The sequence below is a fragment of the Mustelus asterias genome, chromosome 30, assembly GCF_964213995.1.
Source record: "Mustelus asterias chromosome 30, sMusAst1.hap1.1, whole genome shotgun sequence".
NCBI lineage: Eukaryota > Metazoa > Chordata > Chondrichthyes > Carcharhiniformes > Triakidae > Mustelus > Mustelus asterias.
This window is the reverse complement of record NC_135830.1, coordinates 599,688-624,470: the sequence shown is the minus strand read 5'-3', so window position 1 is coordinate 624,470 and position 24,783 is coordinate 599,688. Positions and strand designations below refer to the sequence as shown.

General features: G+C 45.9%; 1 protein-coding gene across 2 annotated transcripts in view; it reads left to right on the top strand.

Annotated features, from left to right (window-relative positions):
• The window catches only part of LOC144480874 (uncharacterized), a 51,185-nt gene extending 29,055 nt beyond the window's left edge, over positions 1 to 22,130 (top strand). The window contains exons 3-4 of one of the 2 annotated variants that reach the window (XM_078200499.1): positions 6,623 to 7,817; positions 18,064 to 19,465. In XM_078200499.1, coding sequence (XP_078056625.1) covers positions 6,979 to 7,817; positions 18,064 to 19,351 — 2,127 coding nt within the window. In that variant the 5' untranslated portion in view covers positions 6,623 to 6,978 and the 3' untranslated portion in view covers positions 19,352 to 19,465. Of the gene's footprint in view, positions 1 to 6,622; positions 7,818 to 15,492; positions 15,556 to 17,934 lie in introns of those variants that run through there. The other variant, XM_078200498.1, reaches the window with a different exon arrangement.
• The last annotated feature ends 2,653 nt before the right edge of the window (positions 22,131 to 24,783 follow it).

Here is a 24,783-nt window from a genome sequence, read left to right as displayed (position 1 = left end):
CCTGTAGATCCTGTCTCTCAAAATATCTTCCAACAATTTACCCACCACAGATGTGAGGCTCACTGGCCTGTAGTTCCCAGGCTTTTCCCTGCAGCTCTTTTTAAACAAAGGCACAACATTTGCCACTCTCCAATCTTCAGGCACCTCACATCTTTATATGTCTTTATATGCCCTGTTTGTGAACAGAACTCCCACTTACCTGATGAAGGAGCAGCGCTCCGAAAGCTAGTGGCTTGTGCTACTAACAGTCCAATAAACCTGTTGGATTAACCTGGTATAAAGAAGGAGTAACTGGGGTGATCAGTAAGTTTGCGGACGACACAAAACTGGCAGGACTTGCGGATAGTGAGGAACATTGTCAGAGGCTACAGAAGGATATAGATAGGCTGGAAATTTGGGCAAGGAAATGGCAGATGGAGTTCAATCCTGATAAATGCGAAGTGATGCATTTTGGTGGGAATAATGTAGGGAGGAGCTACACGATAAATGGAAGAACCATAAAGGGTGTAGAGACGCAGAGGGACCTGGGTGTGCAAGTCCACAGATCTTTGAAGGTGACGTCACAGGTGGAGAAGGTGGTGAAGAAGGCATATGGCATGCTTGCCTTTATAGGACGGGGCATAGAGTATAAAAGTTGGGGTCTGATGTTGCAGATGTATAGAACGTTGGTTCGGCCGCATTTGGAATACTGCGTCCAGTTCTGGTCGCCACACTACCAGAAGGACGTGGAGGCTTTGGAGAGAGTACAGAGGAGGTTTACCAGGATGTTGCCTGGTATGGAGGGGCTTGGTTATGAGGAGAGATTGGGGAAACTGGGGTTGTTCTCCTTGGAAAGACGGAGGATGAGGGGAGACTTAATAGAGGTGTATAAAATTATGAAAGGCATAGATAGGGTGAACGGTGGGAAGCTTTTCCCCGGGTCGGTGGTGACGTTCACGAGGGGTCATAGGTTCAAGGTGAAGGGGGGGAGGTTTAACACAGATATCGGAAGGACATATTTTACACAGAGGGTCGTGGGGGCCTGGAATGTGTTGCCGGGCAAGGTGGTGGAGGCAGACACACTGGGAACGTTTAAGACTTATCTAGACAGCTATATGAACGGAGTGGGAATGGAGGGATACAAAAGAGTGGTTTAGTTTGGACCAGGGAGCGGCGCGGGCTAATTGTTCTTTGTTTCTCGTTTCAAGGCTTCATTCTATGATCAACTTGCTGGTGCCAGCACAGAGCGAGACTGCGGATAGTTGGGAACCTGTCTCGGGGGCAGGGAATTCATATGGTGTTCGTGGAAGTGGAAATGACTAGGGTTGGGAAGCATTTTCCGATCAGGGCCAGTGTGATCTCCTGGACTCGTTTCGATCGCCTCAGGGGGTCGGAGAGGAATTTCCCAGATTTCTTTTCCCCATATTGGCCCTGGGGTTTTCACTCTGGGTTTTCGCCTCTCCCTGGAGATCACATGGTCTGGAATGGGGGGGTGGGGGTGAGCTAATAGGTTGTGATGAACAAAGCATCGTAGCTGTGAGGGACAGCTCGGTGGACAGGATATTAGTATGTAGATAGGCTGGAAAATTGGGCGGGGATCCTGGATTCAGGATTCAATCCTGGACCGGGGAGCGGCGTGGGCTTGGAGGGCCGAAGGGCCTGTTCCTGTGCTGTATTGTTCTTTGTTCTTTGTTCTTGTTTGTTTGTATTGTGAGACTTCTTACAGGGGAAGTCCCAGAGGATTGGAGAATAGCCAATGTTGTTCCTTTGTTTAAGAAATGTAGCAAGAATAATCCAGGTAATTACAGGCCGGTGAGCCTTACATCAGTAGTAGGGAAATTATTGGAGAGGATTCTTCGAGACAGGGTTTACTCCCACTTGGAAGTAAGTGGACATATTAACCAGAGGCGACATGGTTTTGTAAAGGGGAGGTCCTGTCTCACTAATTTGATTGAGTTTTTTGAGGAAGTGACAAAGATGATTGATGAGGGTAGGGCAGTGGATGTTGTCTACATGGACTTCAGTAAGGCCTTTGACAAGGTCCCTCATGGCAGACTGGTGCAGAAGGTGAAGTCACATGGGATCAGAGGTGAGCTGGCAAGGTGGATACAGAACTGGGTCGGTCATAGAAGACAGAGAGTAGCAGTGGAAGGGTGTGTTTCTGAATGGAGGGCTGTGACAAATAGCGTTGCTCAGGGACCTTTACTGTTTGTAATATATATAAATGATTTTGAGAAAAATACAACTGGTTTGTTTAGTAAGTCTGTGGACGACACAAAGGTTAGTGGATTTGTGGATCGCGATGAAGACCATCAGAGGATACAGCAGGATATAGATCGGTTGGAGACTAGGGTGGAGACTTGGGTGGAGAGATGGCACTTGGAGTTTAATCGGGACAAATATGAGGAAATGCATTTTGGAAGTCCAATACAGATAGCAAATATACAGTAAATGGCGGAACCCTTAAGAGTATTGATAGGCAGAGGGATCTGGGTGTTCAGATACACAGGTCATTGAAAGTGTCAACACAGGTGGAGAAGGTAGTCAAGAAAGCATACGGCATGCTTGCCTTCATCGGCCGGGGCATTGAGTTAAAAAATTGGCAAGTCATGTTGCAGCTTTATAGAATGTTAGTTAGGCAGCACTTGGAATATAGCGTTCAATTCTGATCACCACACTACCAGAGGATGTGGAGGTTTTGGAGAGGGTACAGAGAAGATTTACCAGGTATGGAGGGCATTAGCTATGAGGAGAAGTTGGAGAAACTTGGTTTGTTCTCCCTGGAATGATGGAGGTTGAGGGGCAACCTGATCGAAGTCTGCAAGATTATGACGGGCATGGACAGAGTGGATAGTTAGAAGCTTTTTCTCAGGGTGGATGAGGCAATTACTTGGGGGCACAGGTTTAATGTGTGAGGGGCAAGGTTTAAAGGAGATGTACGAAGCAAGTTTTTTACTCGGAGGGTGGTGGGTGCGTGGAACTCACTGCCGGGGGGAGGTAGTGGAAGCAGATACGATAGTGACTTTTAAGGGGCATCTTGTTAAATACATGAATCACCTGGAGCAGATGTTTCATGGACAAGTTGGGCCAGAGGACCTGTTTCCAGGCTGTAAACCTCTATGAATAGGATGGGAATAGAGGGATATGGTCCCTGGAAGGGTAGGGGGTTTTAGTTCAGTCGGGCAGCATGTTCAGTGCAGGTTTGGAGGGCCGAAAGGCCTGTTTCTGTGCTGTAATTTTCTTTGTTGTATGTTCTTTGTTCACCGTGCCAGCATGTCACCCACCCAGGACATAACGTTGAATACAGGAGTTGGGACGTCTTGTTGAAATTGTACAAGACTGTAAGGCCACACTTGGAATACTGTGTGCAGTTCTGGTCACCCTATTATAGAAAGGATATTATTAAACTAGAAAGAGTGCAGAAGAGATTTACTAGAATGCTACCGGGACTTGATGGATTGGGTTATAAGGAGAGGCTGGATAGACTGGGGCTTTTTTCTCTGGAGCGCAGGAGGCTGAGGGGTGATTTTAGAGAGGTCTATAAAATAATTAAAGGCATAGATTAGCTAGATACTCAATATCTTTTCCCAAAGGTAGAGGAGTCTAAAACTAGAGGGCATAGGTTTAAGGTGAGAGGGCAGCGATACAAAAGTGTCCAGAGGGGCAAGTTTTTCACAGAGGTTGGTGAGTGTCTGGAACAAGCTGCCAGAGGTAGTAATAGAGGTGGGTACAATTTTGTCTTTTAAAAAGCGTTTAGACAGTTATATGGGTAAGATGGGTATAGAGGGATATGGGCCAAATGCAGGCAATTGGGACGAGCTTCAGGGTTTTAAAAAAAAGGGCAGCATGGACAAGTTGGGCCAAAGGGCCGGTTTCCATGCTGTAAACCTCTATGACTCTATCATTTTGACAGGAGGAACCAGCAGTGACAATGTAAATATAAGTTGCTGTGTGTAACTGACTGGCTTGTGTAACCAGTTTAGTTGCTCCTTCAGTAAATCGGATCTGCTTCCCCTCTGATCATTGCCGTGTTTCTGTAGTGTGGTGGTCACTTCACACGTGGAAGTTCCCTAGTTCGAAACCGGGCATAAACATTCCCCAAAGTTTTTACTTTCAGAATTATTTGTCACTAAACATTAACTGAGTTGCTGAGTATTCCCTGCATTTTCTTCAAGTCAGAGCCTGTGAAGGGAGAAACAAGATTAATCTTCCAGCTGGATGAACTTGTATGGAAAGGTCAGAGATGTAACATCAACAATAAGCTCAGAACAAAAATCATATGATGCAAACATAGATCACTCAAAGATCTGATACATCGCCAATTCTGCCGCTTTCAAGCCACGTCTTTGAACTCGCTGTTCTCCATCTTCGACATTTCCACAGTCATCAAATATCACCAACCAGAAAATTCAACCTGTTCCTCGCTCCACGGATTATGATACACTTACTGTGAAATTTGGCACCTAGTTAGCTTCATACTCAGCGGTTAGTCTTGTAAACCAGTGGTCGCGAGTTGAATTCTTGCTGGAGTCCGAGGCGAAAATTTAGCTGATGGCAGCACGTGAAATGGTAAACTAAACTGGGGAGATTAGAATGGGCAAGAAGATTTAATGGCGGAAGGAGAGAATGCCTTTGTTTGTAAAGTAGAAAGAACCTTTTTGAGAAAGGTGAGAAAGTTATGCGTTGGTGTTCAAAATGATGAACGGGCATTTCAGTCTTTATTACCAGGAGATTGAAGTGTAAGAATAAACACATTTTCCAATATCTGTTCTGTTCCTCTGCAACTTATAAACTTTCGACATTTAGTCTGTATTGTACTTTTTAAACTGATGAAATGCATCACCTATTTTTTCAGTGTTAAATTTTATCTGTCGTCTCCCAATGTAATGTCTAAATTCTTCCAGTTTAGATATTTTTTAAACACAAAGTTTGCAATGGGGATTGAAGCGGGCGGCGCAGAAACTGATAGCCAAGTTCCGCACACACGAGGACGGCCTCAACCGGGATATTGGGTTCATGGCACACTATTTGTAACCCCCACAGAGTTTCACTGGCTGTCTTGTCTGGAGACAATACACATCTTTTTAGCCTGTCTTGATGCTCTCTCCACTCACATTGTTTCGTTTCTTAAAGACTTGATTAGTTGTAAGTATTCGCATCCCAACCATTATTCATGTAAATTGAGTTTGTGTCTTTATAAGCTCTGTTTGTGAACAGAATTCCCACTCACCTGAAGAAGGGGCTTGCAGCTCCGAAAGCTTATGTGGCTTTTGCTACCAAATAAACCTGTTGGACTTTAACCTGGTGTTGTTAAACTTCTTACTGTGTTTACCCCAGTCCAACGCCGGCATCTCCACATAATAATGATCAGCAAGTCAGCCTTAGTCTGTGGCCCCTCCCACCATCTGAAACCGTCACAATGCCCGGCTGATTGACGGCAGCTCCGGACCAATGGGAGGAGAAGGGGTGGGGCTGGAGGACTGAGCGGGAGCGGCTGGTCCTCCAACCAATCGGAGTGAATGAGGGGCGGGGCTGGGAGTGGAAACATGCGCAGTGAGAATAATAGCGACGGAGAAAATCGTTGTTGTCGGATGCAGAATAAGTAAGTGGGGAAAACACAAGGCTGAAGGGGTAGCGGATCCCGAGGGTGGACGGACAGGCTTCATGAACTGTTGTGTAAACCACAAAGCGGGAAGAAGTATTTCCCGGTTGTCAGTGTCCCGTTTCCATCGAGCGCGGCCTCACATTTCAGACCCGAGTTGAGAGCCGCCATCTTTATTGGTGGCAATGTGCTGAACAGCGCATGCGCAGTCTCCATCTTTGTACTGGGCAATATGGATTTATATCAGTCTAAAGTTTATTTAGTACTGTGACAAGTAGGCTTACATTAACACTGCAAAGAAGTTACTGTGAAAATCCATTCTGGTGTCTGTTCAAGTACACTGAGGGGGAATGTAGCATAGCCCATGCACCTAACCAGCACCTCTTTTGGACTGTGAGAGGAAACTGGAGCACCCGGAGGAAACCCACGCAGACACGGGGAGAATGTGCAAACTCCACACAGGCAGTGACCCGAGCCGGGAATTGAACCCGGGTACCCGGCACTGCAAGGCAGCAGTGCTAGCCACCATGCCACCCTATAAAGAACTGCTTATCAAATGTTGAAGGGGGCACTCGGATTTGAACCGAGGATCTCTTGATCTGCAGTCAGATGCTCTACCACGAGCTATACCCCTCAAACTTGATTGAGGTGTATAAAATTAGAAGAGATAGAGTGGACACAATGAAATTGTTTCTCTTTGTGGAGAATTCAAGAACCAGGGGGCATGGATTCAAGACAAGTAGCAGAAGGTTAGAGGGGACATGAGGAAGAACTTTATTCTGGAATTCGCTGCCCAGTTTGGTGGTGGAGCCAGAGACCTAAACTCCTTCGAAAAGTTCCTGGATCTTCAGCTTAGGTGCTGTAACCTACAGGGCTATGGGCCAGAAAAGTGTGATTGGAAAGGGGAGTGGGTGTCCTCAGGCAGTCTTGGACAAGATGGGCCTATTAACTTCCTTTGTGCTGTAACTTTTCTTTATTTCTAATTGTTCTGAATTTCTGTCTTGCACTGACATTGATGACTTCTGTAAACTCCTTTTACAGAGAATGAGAAGGGGAGGAAACACAAACCAAGCATCAAAGCGAGATCTGACAATTATTCAATTGATCAGAACCTGAATATCATCAACCTTTAAATGTGGAAGGAGAAATGTTTGTCTGCTCTGTGTGAGAAAAGATTTCAAACATCAGCGTGACGGGAAAAGCACCAGGAGAGACACACACACACATGTCCAACAGCGTTCCAGAAAACTTACTGTGGAAAAAGTTTTAACCAGTTACACAGCCTGAAAAAAATATAATTCATCACTCACAGCGGGGAGAAACTATACACGTGTCCTGTGTATGCACGAGGGTTCAACTGATGATCCAAACAGGAGGGATATAAAGACAACGGCACCATGGAGAAGCCGTGGAAATGTAAGGAATGTAACGAAGGATTCGATTGTTCTTCTATGCTGGAAATTGATCAGCGCACTCACAATGGGGAGAGACCTTTCACTTGCCCCGATTGTGGGGAGGGATTCATTATCTCATCCCATCTGCTGAGCCATCAGCGACTTCATGCTGGGGAGAGGCCCTTCAATTGCCCTGATTGTGGGAAGAGATTCACTTGGGGATCCAAACTGCTGACACACCAGCGAGTTCACTCTGGAGAGAGGCCATTCACCTGTTCGGTGTGTGGGAAGGGATTCACTAAGTCATCCAACCTGCTGACACACCAGCGGGTTCACACTGGGGAGAGGCCATTCACCTGTTCTGTGTGTGGGAAGGGATTCACTAAGTCATCCAACCTGCAGACACACCAGCGACTTCACACTGGAGAAAGACCGTTTACCTGCTCCCAGTGTGGGAAGGGATTCACTCAATCATCCAACCTGCTGACACACCAGCGGGTTCACACTGGAGAGAGGTCATTCATCTGCTCTGAATGTGGAAAGGGATTCACCCAGTCATCTGACCTGCTGAGACACCAGCGATTTCACACAGGAGACAGGCCGTTCATCTGCTCCGAGTGTGGGAAGGGATTCACTCAGTCATCCGACCTTCTGAAACACCAGCGAATTCACACTGGGGAGAGGCCATTCATCTGCTCTCAGTGTGGGAAGGGATTCAGTTGGTCAGCTAACCTGCTGACGCACCAGCGAGTTCACACTGGGGAGAGACCGTTCACCTGTTCTGTGTGTGCGAAGGGATTCACTCAGTCATCGCACCTGCTGAAACACCAGCGAGTTCACAAGTGATTGTAAGGATTGGATTCTACTGTTATTGCTCCTGCTGATGACATCCATCAATGAACCATGTTCATTCTGACAGTTAAGGTTTGTTTCTGCTGATAATCTCTTGAACTAGGCTGGAGTTTAATATTCTGGATCTATAGCTGATTGTGTTCTCAGGGCTGCAGTGTCCCTTTAAGAACCGCTGTCTGTGATCTTTCCCCATAATTCAGGAACTCTCATCTGAAATTAGTTTACAACAAGACTTTAACTTCAATCTGAAATTGATCTGTGACATGAACTCGACAATTCAGTGTCTGAGAGGTTCCATCTCCAATTAGAAAATGCTGATTAATCCTTGCTGACAGTTCTTACTGACTTGCACATTACACTCCGTGACACCTCCATTATCCACCAGAAAGAAAGGGAATGGGAATTGATGGAAAATCGAGAGTTCCAAAATGTTACCCCTCCCGCCTGGTACAGAATTCCCCTCAGCATGGGAATGGAGACAACTTCAATCCAAGTAACGGTCTGTAAGGAATCACTGACTTAGAAAATCTTATAAAATGTATAAACCTTATAAAATCTTCAGACATTTATGGAATATTATAGAAATAGTTCATTCTCTGTTTTAGAGTCACAGAGGTTTACAGCATGGAAACAGGCCCTTCGGCCCAACTTGTCCATGCCGCCCTTTTTTTTAAAAAACCCTGAAGCTAGTCCCAATTGCCCGCATTTGGCCCATATCCCTCTATACCCATCGTACCCATGTAACTATCTAAATGCTGTTTAAAAGACAAAATTGTTCCCGCCTCTACTACTAATTCTGGCAGCTTGTTCCAGACACTCACCACCCTCTGTGTGAAAACATTGCCCCTCTGGACACTTCTGTATCTCCCCCCTCTCACCTTAAACCTAAGCCCTCTAGTTTTAGACTCCCCTACCTTTGGGAAAAGATATTGACTATCTAGCTGATCTGTGCCCCTCATTATTTTATAGACCTCTATAAGATCACCCCTCAGCCTTCTACACTCCAGAGAAAAAAGTCCCAGTCTATCCAGCCTCTCCTTAAAATTCAAACCATCAAGTCCTGATAGCATCCCAGTAAATCTTTTCTGCACTCTTTCTAGTTTAATAATATCCTTTCTATAATAGGGTGACCAGAATTGCACACAGCATTCCAAGTGTGGCCTTACCAATGTCTTGTACAGCTTCAATAAGACGTCCCAATTCCTGTATTCAATGTTCTGACCAATGAAACCAAGCACGTCGAATGCCTTCTTCACCACTCTGTCCATCTGTGACTCCACTTTCAAGGAGCTATGAACATGTACTCCTAGATCTCTTTGTTCTGTAACTCTCCCCAACGCCCTACCATTAACTGAGTAAGTCCTGCCCTGGTTCAATCTACCAAAATGCATCACCTCGCATTTATCTAAATTAAATTCCATCTGCCATTCATCAGCCCACTGGCCCAATTGATCAAGATCCCGTTGCAGTCTGAGATAACATTCTTCACTGTCCATTATGCCACCAATCCTGGTGTCATCTGCAAACTTACTAACCATGCCTCCTATATTCTCATCCAAATCATTAATATAAATGCCAAATAACAGTGGACCCAGCACTGATCCCTGAGGCACACCGCTGGTCACAGGCCTCCAGTTTGAAAAACTCTCTATGACCACCCTCTGGCTTCTGTCAAGGAGCCAATTTTGTATCCATTTAGCTACCTCACCCTGGATCCCGTGAGATTTAACCTTGTGCAACAACCTACCATGCGGCACGGTAGCACAGTGGTTAGCACTGCTGCTTCACAGCTCCAGGGTCCCGGGTTCGATTCCCGGCTCGGGTCACTGTCTGTGTGGAGTTTGCATGTTCTCCTCGTGTCTGCGTGGGTTTCCTCCGGGTGCTCCTGTTTCCTCCCACAGTCCAAAGATGTGCGGGTTAGGTTGATTGGCCAGGTTAAAAATTGCCCCTTAGAGTCCTGAGATGCATAGGTTAGAGGGATTAGCGGGTAAATATGTGGGGGTAGGGCCTGGGTGGGAATGTGGTCGGTGCAGACTCGATGGGCCGAATGGCCTCCTTCTGCACTGTAGGGTTTCTATGACTTCTATGACCTTGTCAAAGGCCTTGCTAAAGTCCATGTAGACAACATCAACTGCACTCTCCTCATCTACCTTCTTGGTTACCCCTTCAGAAAACTCAATCAAATTTGTGAGACAAAGTTGTGTCACAAAGCCATGCTGACTGTCCCTAATCAGTCCTTGCAACTCTAAATGCCTGTAGATCCTGTCTCTCAAAATACTTTCCAACAACTTACCCACTACAGATGTGAGGCTCACTGGCCTGTAGTTCCCAGGCTTTTCCCTGCAGCCCTTTTTAAACAAAGGCACAACATTTGCCACCCTCCAATCTTCAGGCATGTCACCTGTGTCTATCGATGATTCAAATATCTCGGCTAGGGGACCCACAATTTCCTCCCTAGCCTCCCACAGTGTTCTGGGATACACTTCCTGGGGATTTATCTACCTTGATGCACTTTAAGACTTCCAGCATCTCTTTCTCTGTAATATGTACACTCCTCAAGACATCACTATTCATTTCCCCAAGTTCCCTAACACCCTTGCTTTTCTCAACAGTAAATACTGATGAGAAATATTCATTTAGGATCTCACCCATCTCTTGTAGATCCACACATAGATGACCTTGTTGATCCTTAAGCACTACTCTCTCCCTGGTTACTCTTTTGCCCTTTATGTATTTGTAGAAGCTCTTTGGATTCTCCTTTGCCTTATCTGCCAAAGCAATCTCGTGTCTCCTTTATGCCCTCCTGATTTCTCTTTTAACTCTACTCCTATACCCTCTATACTCTTCAAGAGATTCACTTGATCCCAGCTGCCTATGCATGTCATGTGCCTCCTTCTCCTTCTTGACCAGAGCCTCAATATCCGAAGTCATCTAGGGTTCCCTACTTCTACCAGCCTTGCCCTTCACTCTAAGAGGAATGTGCTTACCCTGAACTCTGGTTAACACACTTTTGAAAGCCTTTATAGACTATCACTGAGTGATTCCTTTGCACTTGCGTGCAGCTTTTGTTCATTTTGTTTTTGCATTGATGGCTCAGTTATGTTGATCCACCTAGTGTGAAATATAAAGGGAGAAAATGCTCTGGTACACATTATAGTTTCATAACATCAAGCCTTGCCTACACTGTGCCAACAAGCCCATTGTAACATAGCGCACACGATATACTTGTAACAGGTATCACAGCCAAGTGAGTCAGAGAAACACTACCTGATGCATGTACCACACACATTCTGTTTGTCAAAGTTTTTAATAATGGAGAACCAGCAGGGCAGCACGGTGGCACAATGGTTAGCATTGCTGCCTCACACCGCCAGGGACCTGGGTTCAATTCCGGCCTTGGGTCACTGTCCGTGTGGAGTTTACATTCTCCCCATGTCTGCGTGGGTTTCCTCCGGGTGCTCCGGTTTCCTCCCACACTCCAGATGTGCGGGTTAGGTGGATTGGCTATGCTAAATTGACCCTAGTATCAGGGGGATTAGCAAGGGAAATGTGTGGGGTTATGGGGGATAGGACCTGGGTGGGATTGTGGTCAGTGCCGACTCGATGGGCCAAATGGCCTCCTTCTGCACTGTAGGGACTCTGTGATTCTATGTGACACTAAGATCAGCAAGTAGTTTTTTGAAATTCATTCGTGGGATGTGGGCATCACTGGATGGGCCAGTATTTAAGTCAACCACATTGTTGTGGCTCTGTAGGCCAGACCAGGTAAGGACAGCAGATTTCCTTCCCTAAAGGACATGAGTGAACCAGATGGGTTATGAAGAAAGCTTCCATAGCAGCTTGTTTGTTGATAAACACAGAATAGACCTGCTATCTCTGTCAAGGGCGTGTCTCGAGCACAGGCCCTGAAACAAGACAAACTTGATAGGATAGAACATAGAAAAGCTACAGCACAAACAGGCCCTTTGGCCCACAAGTTGCGACGAACATGTCCCTACCTACTAGGCTCACCTATAACCCTCTATCTTACTAACTTCCATGAACTTATCCAAAAGTCTCTTAAAAGACCCTATCGAATCCGCCTCCACCACCACTACTGGCAGCCGATTCCACGCACCCACCACCCTCTGAGTGAAAAACGTACCCCTGTACCTACTCCCCAGCACCCTAAATCTGTGACCTCTTGTGGCAACCATTCCAGCCCGAGGTAAAAGCCTCTGAGAATCCAATGAGGATGAGGAGATCTCATGTCCCAGATGTAAACCAACTGTCTGAGTAAATTTTAAACAGGAAGTCCCAGCAAGTGATGAGCCACAAAATGACTTCATGGACACCTGACAGAAAGGAGGGATTACCTGAATATCTGTCCTTTGCGAATGGAGAAATGAGTAAGTGATTGACATAAATCCCCCAAAAATAATGTTTATAAACAGGCTTTTGAACGGGAAAAAAATTCAGGCGAAAGAAAGCTTCTTAAATTGATCCATACTCACTTCAGCCTCACACTTTGTCCATCTCAACAAAACTGCCTCCAACCCCAGAGATCAGCATCTCCCTGATCTGGGACCAGGAAACCATTCCGAGGAGATCAGCATCCCCCTGATCCAGGACCAATAACTCATTCTCACCTGTTATGTGTGTTTTATCTGCCTATTTAGTTTTATGTACCATTTCTAAACTGTTGCTTCTTAATAAAATGTTTGAAAATCACTCATGAATTCAACCCCCTTTTTGGATAACCTGAGTGTCCCGGGCTAAAATCTGACATTGTCCATGAGAGTAACTGAAGGTGTGAGAACTGCAATAATCTAGAGTAATGATGAGGTGTTAGATGTGGCCCAGTGATTACATTCTCATTTCTGAGTCAGGAGGTTGTGGATTCAAATCCACATCCAGAAACATCAGCATTAAATCCAGGCTGATATTCCAATGCCCAGAGGGGGAGGCCCACCCCTCGGGAGGCTGGCCCAGAGAGTGGGCAGGGCTTCAGGGTCCCGGTGACCAAGGGAGAAAATGATTGGCTCACTGATTTTAGGCTCACTGATTTTACTCTCACTGTGTAGACAGCAGCTGGAGAACTATAATGGAGAAAAGGAACTGAGAGCGGAGGAAAGAAATCATGTTAGAAGTTACAATTGGTTTGGAATTCAGCACAGGAAGGAGGGAGTGTGGGACAGGGATTTACAGCTCTGCAAGAACAAGAGTGGAAAGAAAATTGTCAAAGGAATTAGAATAGTCTGCCTGTATTTATATCCTGTTCACCCTGATGAGAAACCATTCAAGGTCTGGGTTCAAGACATCATCTGATCTCATTGTACACCAGCGTGTTCACACCGGGTATCTGCTCAGACTGTGGGAAGGGATTCACTCAGTCATCTGCCCTGCTGAGAAACCGACGAGTTCACAGCTAAACAGGGATTCAATTTTGCTGTTATTCACATTTAGGTTGGATCCATGTTTCTTGGGGTCAGTTTCTGCTGATGTTAATCAACTCCAGCCCAGTTATAGGTGTTAATATTCTGAATAAAAATCTAATAAATCAGCTTTAAATCACGACTATGTGTGTCGAGTCTTTTTCATATCTCTGAACCATGCTTGTTCATTTTGAAGGGTTCTCCATCACTCTTCTTCATCCTCACCACCAACAACTGTGTGGAGCTCATGGAGCTTCTTTGTCACTGAGATTGGGACAATCTGATCAGCCTTTTCTCCTGTTTGGTGGCACAGTGGTTAACACTGCTGTCTCACAGCACCAGGGACCTGATTTTGATTCCTGACTTGGGTCACTATCGATGTGGAGTTTGCACATTCTCCCTGTGACTACGTGGGTTTCCTCTGGGTGCTCTGGTTTCCTCCCACAGTCCAAAGATGTGCAGGTTAGGTGAATTCGCCATGTTAAATTCTCCCTCAGTGTACCCAAACACGCGCCGGAAAGTGACGACTAGGGGATTTTCACAGTAACTTGATTACAGTGTTAATATAAGCCTATCTGTGATTAATAAATAAACTTTACTGTTTTTATCCCTTCCACTAGCCCCTGGAAAAACTGTCTCCAATATCACCCCTTGAGCTCCGAACCTACATCTTTCTTTATTTTATTTGCCTTCTTCATTCATGCCCTCTCTGTGCTTGTCCTGTCCATGAGACCCATCTCCTGCTCCTACTTTTTCCCCGCTATAAACTAATCTAGGCGGCACGGTAGCACAGTGGTTAGCACTGCTGCTTCACAGCTCCAGGGTCCTGGGTTCGATTCTCGGCTCGGGTCACTGTCTGTGTGGAGTTTGCACATTCTCCTCGTGTCTGCGTGGGTTTCCTCCGGGTGCTCCGGTTTCCTCCCACAGTCCAAAGATGTGCGGGTTAGGTTGATTGGCCAGGTTAAAAATTGCCCCTTAGAATCCTAAGATGCGTAGGTTAGAGGGATTAGCGGGTAAATATGTGGGGGTAGGGCCTGGGTGGGATTGTGGTCGGTGCAGACTCGATGGGCCGAATGGCCTCCTTCTGCACTGTAGGGTTTCTATGATTACCCAACATCACCTTGTTCACTGACTTAGGATACTGGGTTCATGTCACACTATCGGTAATCCCCACAGCTTGCCTGGACCTGCAGAGTCTCACTGGCTGTCCTGTCTGGAGACAATACACATCTCTTTAGCCTGTCTTGATGCTCCCTCCACTCACATTGTTTGTATCTTAAAGACTTGATTAGCTGTAAGTATTCGCATTCCAACCATTATTCTGTAAATTGAGTTTGTGTCTTTATATGCCCTGTTTGTGAACAGAATTCCCACTCACCTGAAGAAGGGGCTTAAGGCTCCAAAAGCTTGTGTGGCTTTTGCTACCAAATAAACCTGTTGGACTTTAACCTGGTGTTGTGAGACTTCTTACTGTGTTTACCCCAGTCTAACGCCAGCATCTCCACATTGTGGGTCAACCCACAGAATATGGACTGCAGCAATTCAAGAAGGCAGCTCACCACCACCTTCTAAAGGGCAACTAGGGATGGGCAATAAATGCGAGCCAGCCAGCGACTCCCATGTGCCATGAATGAATAAAAAAGTCCGTGTTTGAATCCTGCAATAAATACGTGTCCAAATAAGTCCAAAGATGTGCGGGTTAGGTTGATTGGCCATGCTAAAATTGCCCCTTAGTGTCCTGGGACGCGTAGATTAGAGGGATTAGCGGGTAAAATATGTAGGGATATGGGGGTAGGGCCGGGGTGGGATTGTGGTCGGTGCAGACTTGATGGGCCGAATGGCCTCTTTCTGTACTGTAGGGTTTCTATGGTTCTATAAGATTTCTGTCCCTGTCACAGAATTGAAGCAGCTCTTCTCAAAGTCACAATTCAATGCAATGTGAGTGTGACTCAGGTAAACTCTCCCTCATTGTCCATCTCACTCTGTCTGCACTGACTCCAGCAATGTGAGTGTGACTCAGGTAAACTCTCCCTCATTGTCCATCTCACTCTGTCTGCACTGACTCCAGCAATGTGAGTGTGACTCAGGTAAACTCTCCCTCATTGTCCATCTCACTCTGTCTGCACTTTCTGAGCCACACTGACACCTCACAATGCCCGGCTGATTGACGGCAGCTCCAACCAATAGGAAGAGAGGGGGCGGGACTGGAGGACCGATCGGCTGGTCCTCCAACCAATCGGAGTGAACGAGGGGCGGGCTGGGAGTGGAGCATGCGCAGTGGGAGTAATGGCGATGCAGTGATGCTGAGAATTCGGTAAGTGGATTAAAATGTCGGAAAAAAAGAAACGTTACGATTGGTGGGTGGGCGGAGAGGTTCGTAACCGTTTGGAGTAAATCGCACACTCCCAAGAACAAATTTCACGCTCACGTATTTGCACCGAGCAGTTCTGCTGATTTTCCCTGTTCGAGGCCCGGGTTCAGGTTTCCAGCGGGCAATGTGATGCAGTGCGCCTGCGCCATGTTTATGCGGGGCAATGTGGAGTACCGCGCATGCCCAGTCTCCATATTGGTGGCAACGTTCTTGAATCTTTTCAATGACTTGTCCATCAAACTGCTTCACACTGAGTGACAATGTCTTATTGATGAGGCAGAACAGCAATCTATGTCCAAGTGAGTGACTATAATTTGTACTTATATTGTGCCTTTAGATAGATAGAAAACTACAGCACAAAACAGGCCCTTCGGCCCCACAAGTTGTGCCGAACATATCCTTACCTTTTACGCCTACCTATAACCCTCCATCCTATTAAGTCCCATATACTCATCCTTACTCATCTCTTAAAAGACCCTATTGAGTTTGCCTCCACCACCACTGACGGCAGCCGATTCCACTCGTCCACCACCCTCTTAGAAACCCTACAGCACAGAGAAAGGCCATTTGGCCCATCGACTCTGCACCAACCACAATCCCACCCAGGCCCTACCCCTATATCCCTACATATTTACCCACTAATCCCTCTAACCTACGCATCCCAGGACACTAAGGGCAATTTTAGCATGGCCAATCAACCTAACCTGCACATCTTTGGACTGTGGGAGGAAACCCACGCAGACACGAAGAGAATGTGCAAACTCCACACAGACAGTGACCCAAGACAGGAATCGAACCCAGGTCCCTGGAGCTGTGAAGCAGCAGTGCTAACCACTGTGCTACCGTGCTGCCCATGTGTGTGAAAAACTTCCCCCTAACATTTCCCCTGTACCTACACCCCAGCACCTTAAACCTGTGTCCTCTCGTAGCAGCCATTTCCACCCTGGGAAAAAGTCCACCTGATCTTTGCCTCTCAACATCTTGTATACCTCTATTAGGTCTCCTCTCATCCTACGTCTCTCCAAGGAGAAAAGACCAAGCTCCCTCAGCCTATCCTCATAAGGCATGCCACTCAATCCAGGCAACATCCTTGTAAATCGCCTCTGCACCCTTTCAATCTTTTCCACATCCTTCCTGTAATGAGGCGACCAGAACTGAGCACAGTCCTCCAAGTGGGGTCTGACCAGATAACATAATAAATATTTCCAAGTCATTTCATAAATACAAAGTAACATTTGACACTGAGCCACTTAAGGAGATATTCGGACAGGTGACCAAAAGCTTGGTCAAAGAGGGAGGTTTTAAGGAAAATCTTAAAGGAGGAAAGTGAGGTGGAGAGATTTGAGGAAATTTTGGAGAACTTGTGGTCCAGAATTGCGCAAATAGATGGTTGACAATTTGGGAGTCACAATTAAAACCAAGATGAGTTGAGTATCGTAAAGCATTCTCGGCCAGCCTCCCACATTCACCCTCCCTGTAAGTTTGAGGCCATCCAAAACTCTGCTGCCCATGTGCTTACTCACTCCAATTCTTGTTCACTCATCGCACCTGTGATTGCACCCCTCTCCTTTCCCAGGGCCAAGGGATGGAGTTTGTTGCGGGGACTGAAGATAATGGCTTTAGTCTTTGAGATATTTAAGTGGAGGAAATTTCTATTCATCCAGCACTGGATGTAAGAAACATGTGTGACTTTGGGCAGCACGGTGGCACAGTGGTTAGCACTGCTGCCTCACAGCACCAGGGACCCGGTTCGATTCCCGGCTTGGGTCACTGTCTGTGTGGAGTTTGCACATTCTCCCTGTGCCTGTGTGATTTTCCCCCGGCTGCTCCGGTTTCCTCCCACAGTCCAAAAATGTGAGGGTTAGGTTGATTGGCTATGCTAAATTGTTCCTTAGTGTTAGGGGGATTAGTGGGGTAAATACGAGGGATTACAGGGATAGGGCCTGGGTGGTATCTGGAGGTAACCGTGTTCACCTATACCTGACACCCTGATTTTTTTAGCTGGTGAATACTGGGGTTTTGGGAGATTGTGACATTCGTTGATTTGTAGATATATGAAATCTTCCTCTTTTCACCTCTGTAATGCCCACCTCATTATCAATGTATCTTTCTCTCTCTCTTCTATGACAGAGATCAACATGTGGTGTAGGCCCAGAAAAGGTAGCTTGCCTTTTGCAATCCAGCAGCTTTCATGTTCACTTTTTCCTTGTACTGGCTCCACAAATTACCAGATTCATTCAGCTCAATTTCACGACTTGCCTTTGTGTTTTTATAGATTCTCTCTCACTCCCTTTTATTTTCTGTTTTGAATTAATTTCATAGGGCAGTAGCAGGGGAGGAGTTGCAGTCGGGAAATTGAAACCAAACATCACAATTGACAGAATCACTCGATTCATTAACACCTGAATGTCATTGGATTATGAACATGGAAGGAAAAAGCCCCATTCACAGTGGTGAGAAACCATACACATGTTGTGTGTGTGGACGAGGCTTCAGCCGATCATCTGACCTGGCAGGACATAACTGCAGTGACACTGGGGCAAAACCATGGAGATGCGAGGACTGTGGGAAGAGATTCAATTACCCATCTGACCTGGAAAAGCATCAACGTAGTCATTCCGGGGAGAGGCCGTTCACCTGCTCCGAGTGTGGAAAGGGATTCACTCAGTTATCCCACCTTGTGAGACACCAGCGAGTTCATAGTGGCGAGAGACCGTTTAAATGTCCAGACTGTGGGAAGTGTTGTAAAAGTTCTGGGGAACTGACGTCCCATCAACGTGTTCACACTGACGAAAGACCATTTAGATGCTCTCACTGCGGGTCTGGGTTCAGGCAATCATCCCAATTAACTGTGCACCAGCGAATTCACACTGGGGAGAGGCCGTTCATCTGCTCCCAGTGTGGGATAGGATTTACTGAATCATCCAATTTACAGAGACACCAGAGAAGTCACACTGGAGACAGACCGTTCACTTGCTCCATGTGTGGGAAGGGATTCACTCGATCATCCAACCTGCTGAAACACCAGAGAGTTCACACTGGGGAGAGACCATTCACCTGCTCTGAGTGTGGGAAGGGATTCACTCAATCAACTAAGCTGCAGGCACACCAGCGAGTTCACACTGTTGAGAGACCTTTTAAATGTTCAGATTGTGGAAAGGGCTGTAAAGGTGCCAGAGAACTAATGTCCCATCAACTTGTTCACACCGATGAGAGACCGTACATATGCACTCACTGTGGGACTGGGTTCAAGACATCGTCTGCTCTCACTGTACACCAGCGCACTCACACCGATGAGAGACCATTCAGATGCTCTCACTGTGGGACTGGGTTCAGGCAATCAGGTGACCTCACTGTGCATCAGCGCACTCACACTGGGGAAAGACCGTTCACCTGCTCCGAGTGTGGGAAGGGATTCATTCAGTTATCTACTTTGCTGAGACACCGGCAAGTTCACAACAAGGACAGAGTATTCACCTGCTCCGAGTGTGGGAAGGGATTCACTCAATCACGATACTTGTTGAGACACCAGCGGCTTCACACTGATGAGAGACCGTTCACCTGTTCCCAGTGTGGGAAGGGATTCACTCAGTCATCCATCCTGCTGAGACATCAGCAAGTTCACAGTGATGAGAAACCTTTTAACTGTCCAGACTGTGGGAAGTGTTATAAAAGTGCTGGGAACATGATAACCCATCAACGTGTTCACAAACTGAAAGAGACAGTTTCACAGTGCTAAAGTCACTGGACTATAAATGCTTGTGTTCTGGGAGACAAAGGTTCAGTTAAACACAATTATTAAAATCTCGAATGTAAAGCCAATCTCAAGATGTCAGCCATTCAGTCATCATTGATTATTTTAAAAATCCATCTGATTCAGTAACATCCTTGAGGAAGGAAATCTACCAGCATTTCCTGCATGGGTGGCATGGTGGCACAGTGTTTGTCACTGGGTTCAGGTACTCAACTCAGCACACCAGTGAGTTCACATTGTGGGATGGGATTGACTTTGTTATACCCACCCATTGAGACATCAGCAAATACACAAATGTGTACAATATTTGTATTTTCCTATACTTGTTGAAGGTCTCTCTCTCTCTCTTCCCTGTCTCCTCCATCCTCCCCTCCAACAATGAGTGTGAGGAGCTCATGGAACGTCTTTATCACCAAGACAATCCCATCAGCTATCTCTGCTGCTTCCCTCCCTTCCACTAGCCCACTGGGACAAACTGTCTCTAAAGTCCCGCCTAAATTCGCTTCTTACTCCATCCAGCCTCCACAGACAGCAGGTTCCCAATGATGAGAGATAGTTTAAATGCTTAAACTGTGACAGGAGTTCTTATGATCTCAGCTGAGTTTGTGTCGGACCAATTGGAATCCAGAGCATGGCAGCCTCTTGCAAGCTGTGCCCAGCATACCCTCTATTGCTATCTTTTACTCTAGTTTCTACATTCTGCACTCTCCTTTACCCTTCTTTATGAATGTTATGCTTTGCATAGCGCACAAGAAACAATAATTTTACTGCATACTAATACATGTGACAATAATACATCAAAACCTGGGTTGGTAGATCCCAACTTTGTTTGGAGTGTGGAAGAAAGTTACTGAGCAAATTCACAGGAGTCTGCTGCTGAACTTTTAACGTAGAAATAAAACATTTATTAAAAAATGAACAACCTTGTGCCAGACCAAAAGGTTGGAAAGATCTAATTACAAACATAAAAATATGATTCACACTCACTATTCCTTTATCCCAGCAATATGTTTACAAATTCAGGAAGGTAAAACAACATACAATATCTATCTTATACTCTAATATTCAGGGTAAGTAAGAGGTATGTGGAAATTCACAGGTGAACTCAGATCAGACACACTCCAGAATAAAGTGAATGATACATTTCATAAAGCAAATTCCATGGATTTAACACCCCATCCAGATGATGGTCACATTTTGAGCCAAGTCATCTCCCTGAATCATCTTCATCCTCAAGAGGGTTTCAGATCTCCATGTGAAGACGTTTCCTTTGACTTCTCTCCAAACGTTGCTTGCACTTGGACAGCTTCAACAATAGCAAGCCTTGCAGAGTTGCAATGTCTCATTTGAAGATTCCTTTCCCATGAATTTCCAAGCAGACTCAAGCTTCACCTTTACAAACAAATTGTCCAATCTTACCCTTGCCAAGCAGAACAACACTGTTCTAAAATAGGTCCCTGTGATTCTTACAGCCCGCAGCGAGGAGTCACCAACCTTTGGCTGCCTTTTTAGATCTTCAAGCTTTTCTTCAACTTCCCATCTCCTGTCCTACTCCTTGGACACAAAATGATGCTGAATTATCAGGTCACCTGACTGCTTTACATTGTTCTACTTCTTTCCTCTGGACAACTCTACAGGAGGGATTGAGATCTCAGGAACTCAAAGGCTACAAATTGCGCAAGTGCAGCCACTTCTTGGCCAGCACATGCATACAGGGCCCAAGAACTGGAATTCCCAACCACCAAAATTATGTATCCAAGTGTCATCACGTGACACAGAGGAGCTAAAATCCCAACTGGGTGACTGTTTTCATCATAGAATCCCGACAGTGCAGAAGGAAGCCTTTCGGCCCATCGAACCTGCACCAACAATCCCACCCAGGCCCTATCCCTGTAACCCCACGTATTTACCCTACTAATCCCCCTGACATCACCCAAACACTAAGGAGCAATTTAGCATGGCCAAACACAGTGATTATCACTGCTGTCTCACGGCGCCAGGGATTCAGGTTCAGTTCTGGCCTCGAGTGATTGTCTGTGTGGAGTTTGCACATTCTCCCCGTGTCTGCGTGGGTTTCCCCCGGGTGCTCCGGTTTTCTCCCACAGTCCAAAGATGTGTGGGTTAGATTGATTGGCCGTGCTAAATTGCCCCTTAGCATCACAGGGAGTAGCAAGGTAAACGTGTGGGGTTACGGGGAGAATGTCTGGATGGGATTTTTTCCAGTGCTGGCTTGATGGGCCGAATGGCCTCCGTTTGTACTGTGGGGATTCTATTCTATGAATGCTGAAGACAATGGCTTTAGTCTTGTGAGGTATTTAAGTGGAGGAAATTTCTATTCATCCAACACTGAATGCAAGAAAGATGTGAGACTTTGGGCAGCACGGTGGCACAGTGGTTAGCACTGCTGCCTCACAGACACGGGGAGAATGTGCAAACTCCACACAGACAGTGACCCAAGCCGGGAATCGAACCTGGATCCCTGGCGCTATGAGACAGCAGTGCTAATCACTGTGCCACCGTGCTGCCTTGAGCTTCCAGTTGTTTGTCTTTATAATAAATTGTCCCAGTCCTTCTCTGCATTCTCTGTCCTTGCCCCTCTGCACTATTCCGAATGATGCCAAACATAAGCTCCAGGAGCAGCAACTTATCTTTGATGAGACCCAAACTTCAAGTTTCAACATTCAACAATTCCATATGCAGACCAGCACTGTCATTTTCTCAGACAGTAGGTGCTGGTACTGATTCTGCTCTTACCATTAATTGAAATTTCGAACCTGTCTTTTGTTTGTTCACTTGTTCCATTGGTTTATTTACTTGTCTCATTATCACCCAATGTTGTCTTGCACTATCACCCTCATTGTCAAATACTCACTCTAACCTTCCATCTTCCCCTATTTCCTCCACTCCCCCTCTGTTTTCCCTGACGCTGCACTTGTTTGATAAATATTATTTCTCTAAATTCTTCCAGTTTGGATAAAAGGGGTCAGTGATCTGAAACATTCACTCTGCTTCCCTCTCCATAGACCAAAAGAGAAAATGCTGGAAAATCTCAGCAGATCTGGCTGCCAGACCTGCTGTGATTTTCCAGCATTTTCTCTTTTGGTTTCAGATTCCAGCATCCGCAATAATTTGCTTTTACCCCTCTCCATAGAAGATGTTTGATCTGCTGAGTGTTTCCAACATTTTCTGCTTTGTGGTGGGATTTGCAGCAACCGCAGTACCTGGTTTTTGGGTTACACTGGATCAATTTTCTCTGACTTAGCTTTCCCTGTTTAAAGGTGAAGAAGGAGCTTTTAAAGAATGAGACAATAACTGTCCCCCCGGTTCAACATGAAACTAAATTCACTGTTAATTCCTCCACAGTAACAATTTGAAACACCAAGTTTGCAGGTGGGGACTTTCTCCTGTAAAGTAACTCCTCAGTTCAAACTTAAACATTGTTAACACTTGTTCAAATATGGCAGGTTATGCCAACAAGGAATGGGGGCTGACCTCAACGGATTGTGGCCTTTCAGATGAGTGACTGGATAAACAAGTGATAGGTATTTCCACTTAAAGTTTAAAGCTTAATTATCAGTCATAAGCATGCTTATATTAACACTGCAATGAAGCTAGTCACCACACTCTGGCGCCTGTTCGGGTACACTGAGGGAAAATTTACTATGGCCAATCCACCTCACCAGCACATTTTCTGGACTGAGAGAGGAAACCGGAACACTGGGAGGAAACCCATGCAGACACGGGGAGAATGTGCAAACTCCACAAGGCAGTGACCAAGCGAGGAATCGAACCCAGGTCACTGGTGCTGAGAGGCAGCAGAGCTAACCACTGTACCGCCCCACTTGTGAATGGAGGAGGATCAATATAAGTTTCTCTATTTCCACACACGCTAGTATTTTCTGTTGTTATTTTGGATATCCAAGATCTGCATTATTTCACTTTTATTTACCTGGAGTGTGTTGTGAATGTGGAACAAACACATCATGAGAAGGTTAGAAACCCACCAATGAGCTGGTAACCCAGGGGGGAAATCACACCGTGTAAAGAATGCTCACTAGCTGAAAGTGGAAAGGGATTCTCACAGACATCCCATTTACTGACACAGCAGCACAGTCACATCATGGAAAGAGACCACTCAGATACTTCATGTGTGCAAGGGGATTTATTCTGTTTGACCATCAGTTTCACCACCTGGTAAAGACGGGATGAGGTTATTGAGTTTGATCATCAGCCATGATCATAAGGAATGGCGGAACAGACTCGAGGGGCCGAATGGCCTACTCCTGCTCATATTTTCTATATTTCTTGCGGGGTGGTATGGTGGCCCACTGCTGCCTCACAGCGCCAGGGACCCGGGTTTGATTCCCAGCTTGGGTCACTGTCTATGTGGTCCCTGTGTGTTCTCCCTGTGTCTGCATGGGTTTCCTTCAGATGCTCTGGTTTCCTCTCTCAGTCTGAAAGATGTACTGATTAGATGCATTGGCCACACTAACACCTCCCTCAGTGTAACCGAACAGGCGTTGGAGTGTTGCAACTATGGGATTTTCACAGTGTTAATGTAAGCCTACTTGTGACACTAATAAATAAACTATTAACACTCCAGCTTTAAAAAGTCAAAGGGTTTGATTCACAATCAGTGCATTCTCATTGTCAAGACATGGTTTAAATAGTCCATGTGTGGGGACAAAAAAAAATCACATTCATTACACTATGCCACCAAGATTGATGGCAGAGTGGACAGTGAAGAAAGTTATCTCCAATTGCAACGGGATCTTGATCAATTGGGCCAGTGGGCTGATGAATGGCAGATGGAGTTTAATTTAGACAAATGCGAGGTGATGCATTTTGGTAGATTGAACCAGGGCAGGACTTACTCAGTTAATGGTAGGGCGTTGGGGAGAGTTACAGAACAAAGAGATCTAGGGGTACATGTTCATAGCTCCTTGAAAGTGGAGTCTCAGGTGGACAGAGTGGTGAAGAAGACATTCGGCATGCTTGGTTTCAACGGTCAGAACATTGAATACAGGAGTTGGGACGTCTTGTTGAAGTTGTACAAGACTGTTGTATAAGGCCACACTTGGAATACTGTGTGCAATTCTGGTCGCCCTATTATAGAAAGGATATTATTAAACTAGAAAGAGTGCAGAAAAGATTTACTAGGATGCTACCGGGCTTGATGGATTGACTTAGAAGGAGAGGCTGAATAGACTGGGACTTTTTTCTCTGGAGCGTAGGAGGCTGAGGGGTGACCTTAGAGGTCTATAATATAATGAGGGGCACAGTCAAGATAGATAGTCAATATATTTTCCCAAAGGTAGAGGAGTCTAAAACTAGAGGGCATAGGTTTAAGGTGAGAGGGGAGAGATACAAAAGTGTCCAGAGGGGCAATGTTTTCACACAGAGGGTGGTGAGTTGTC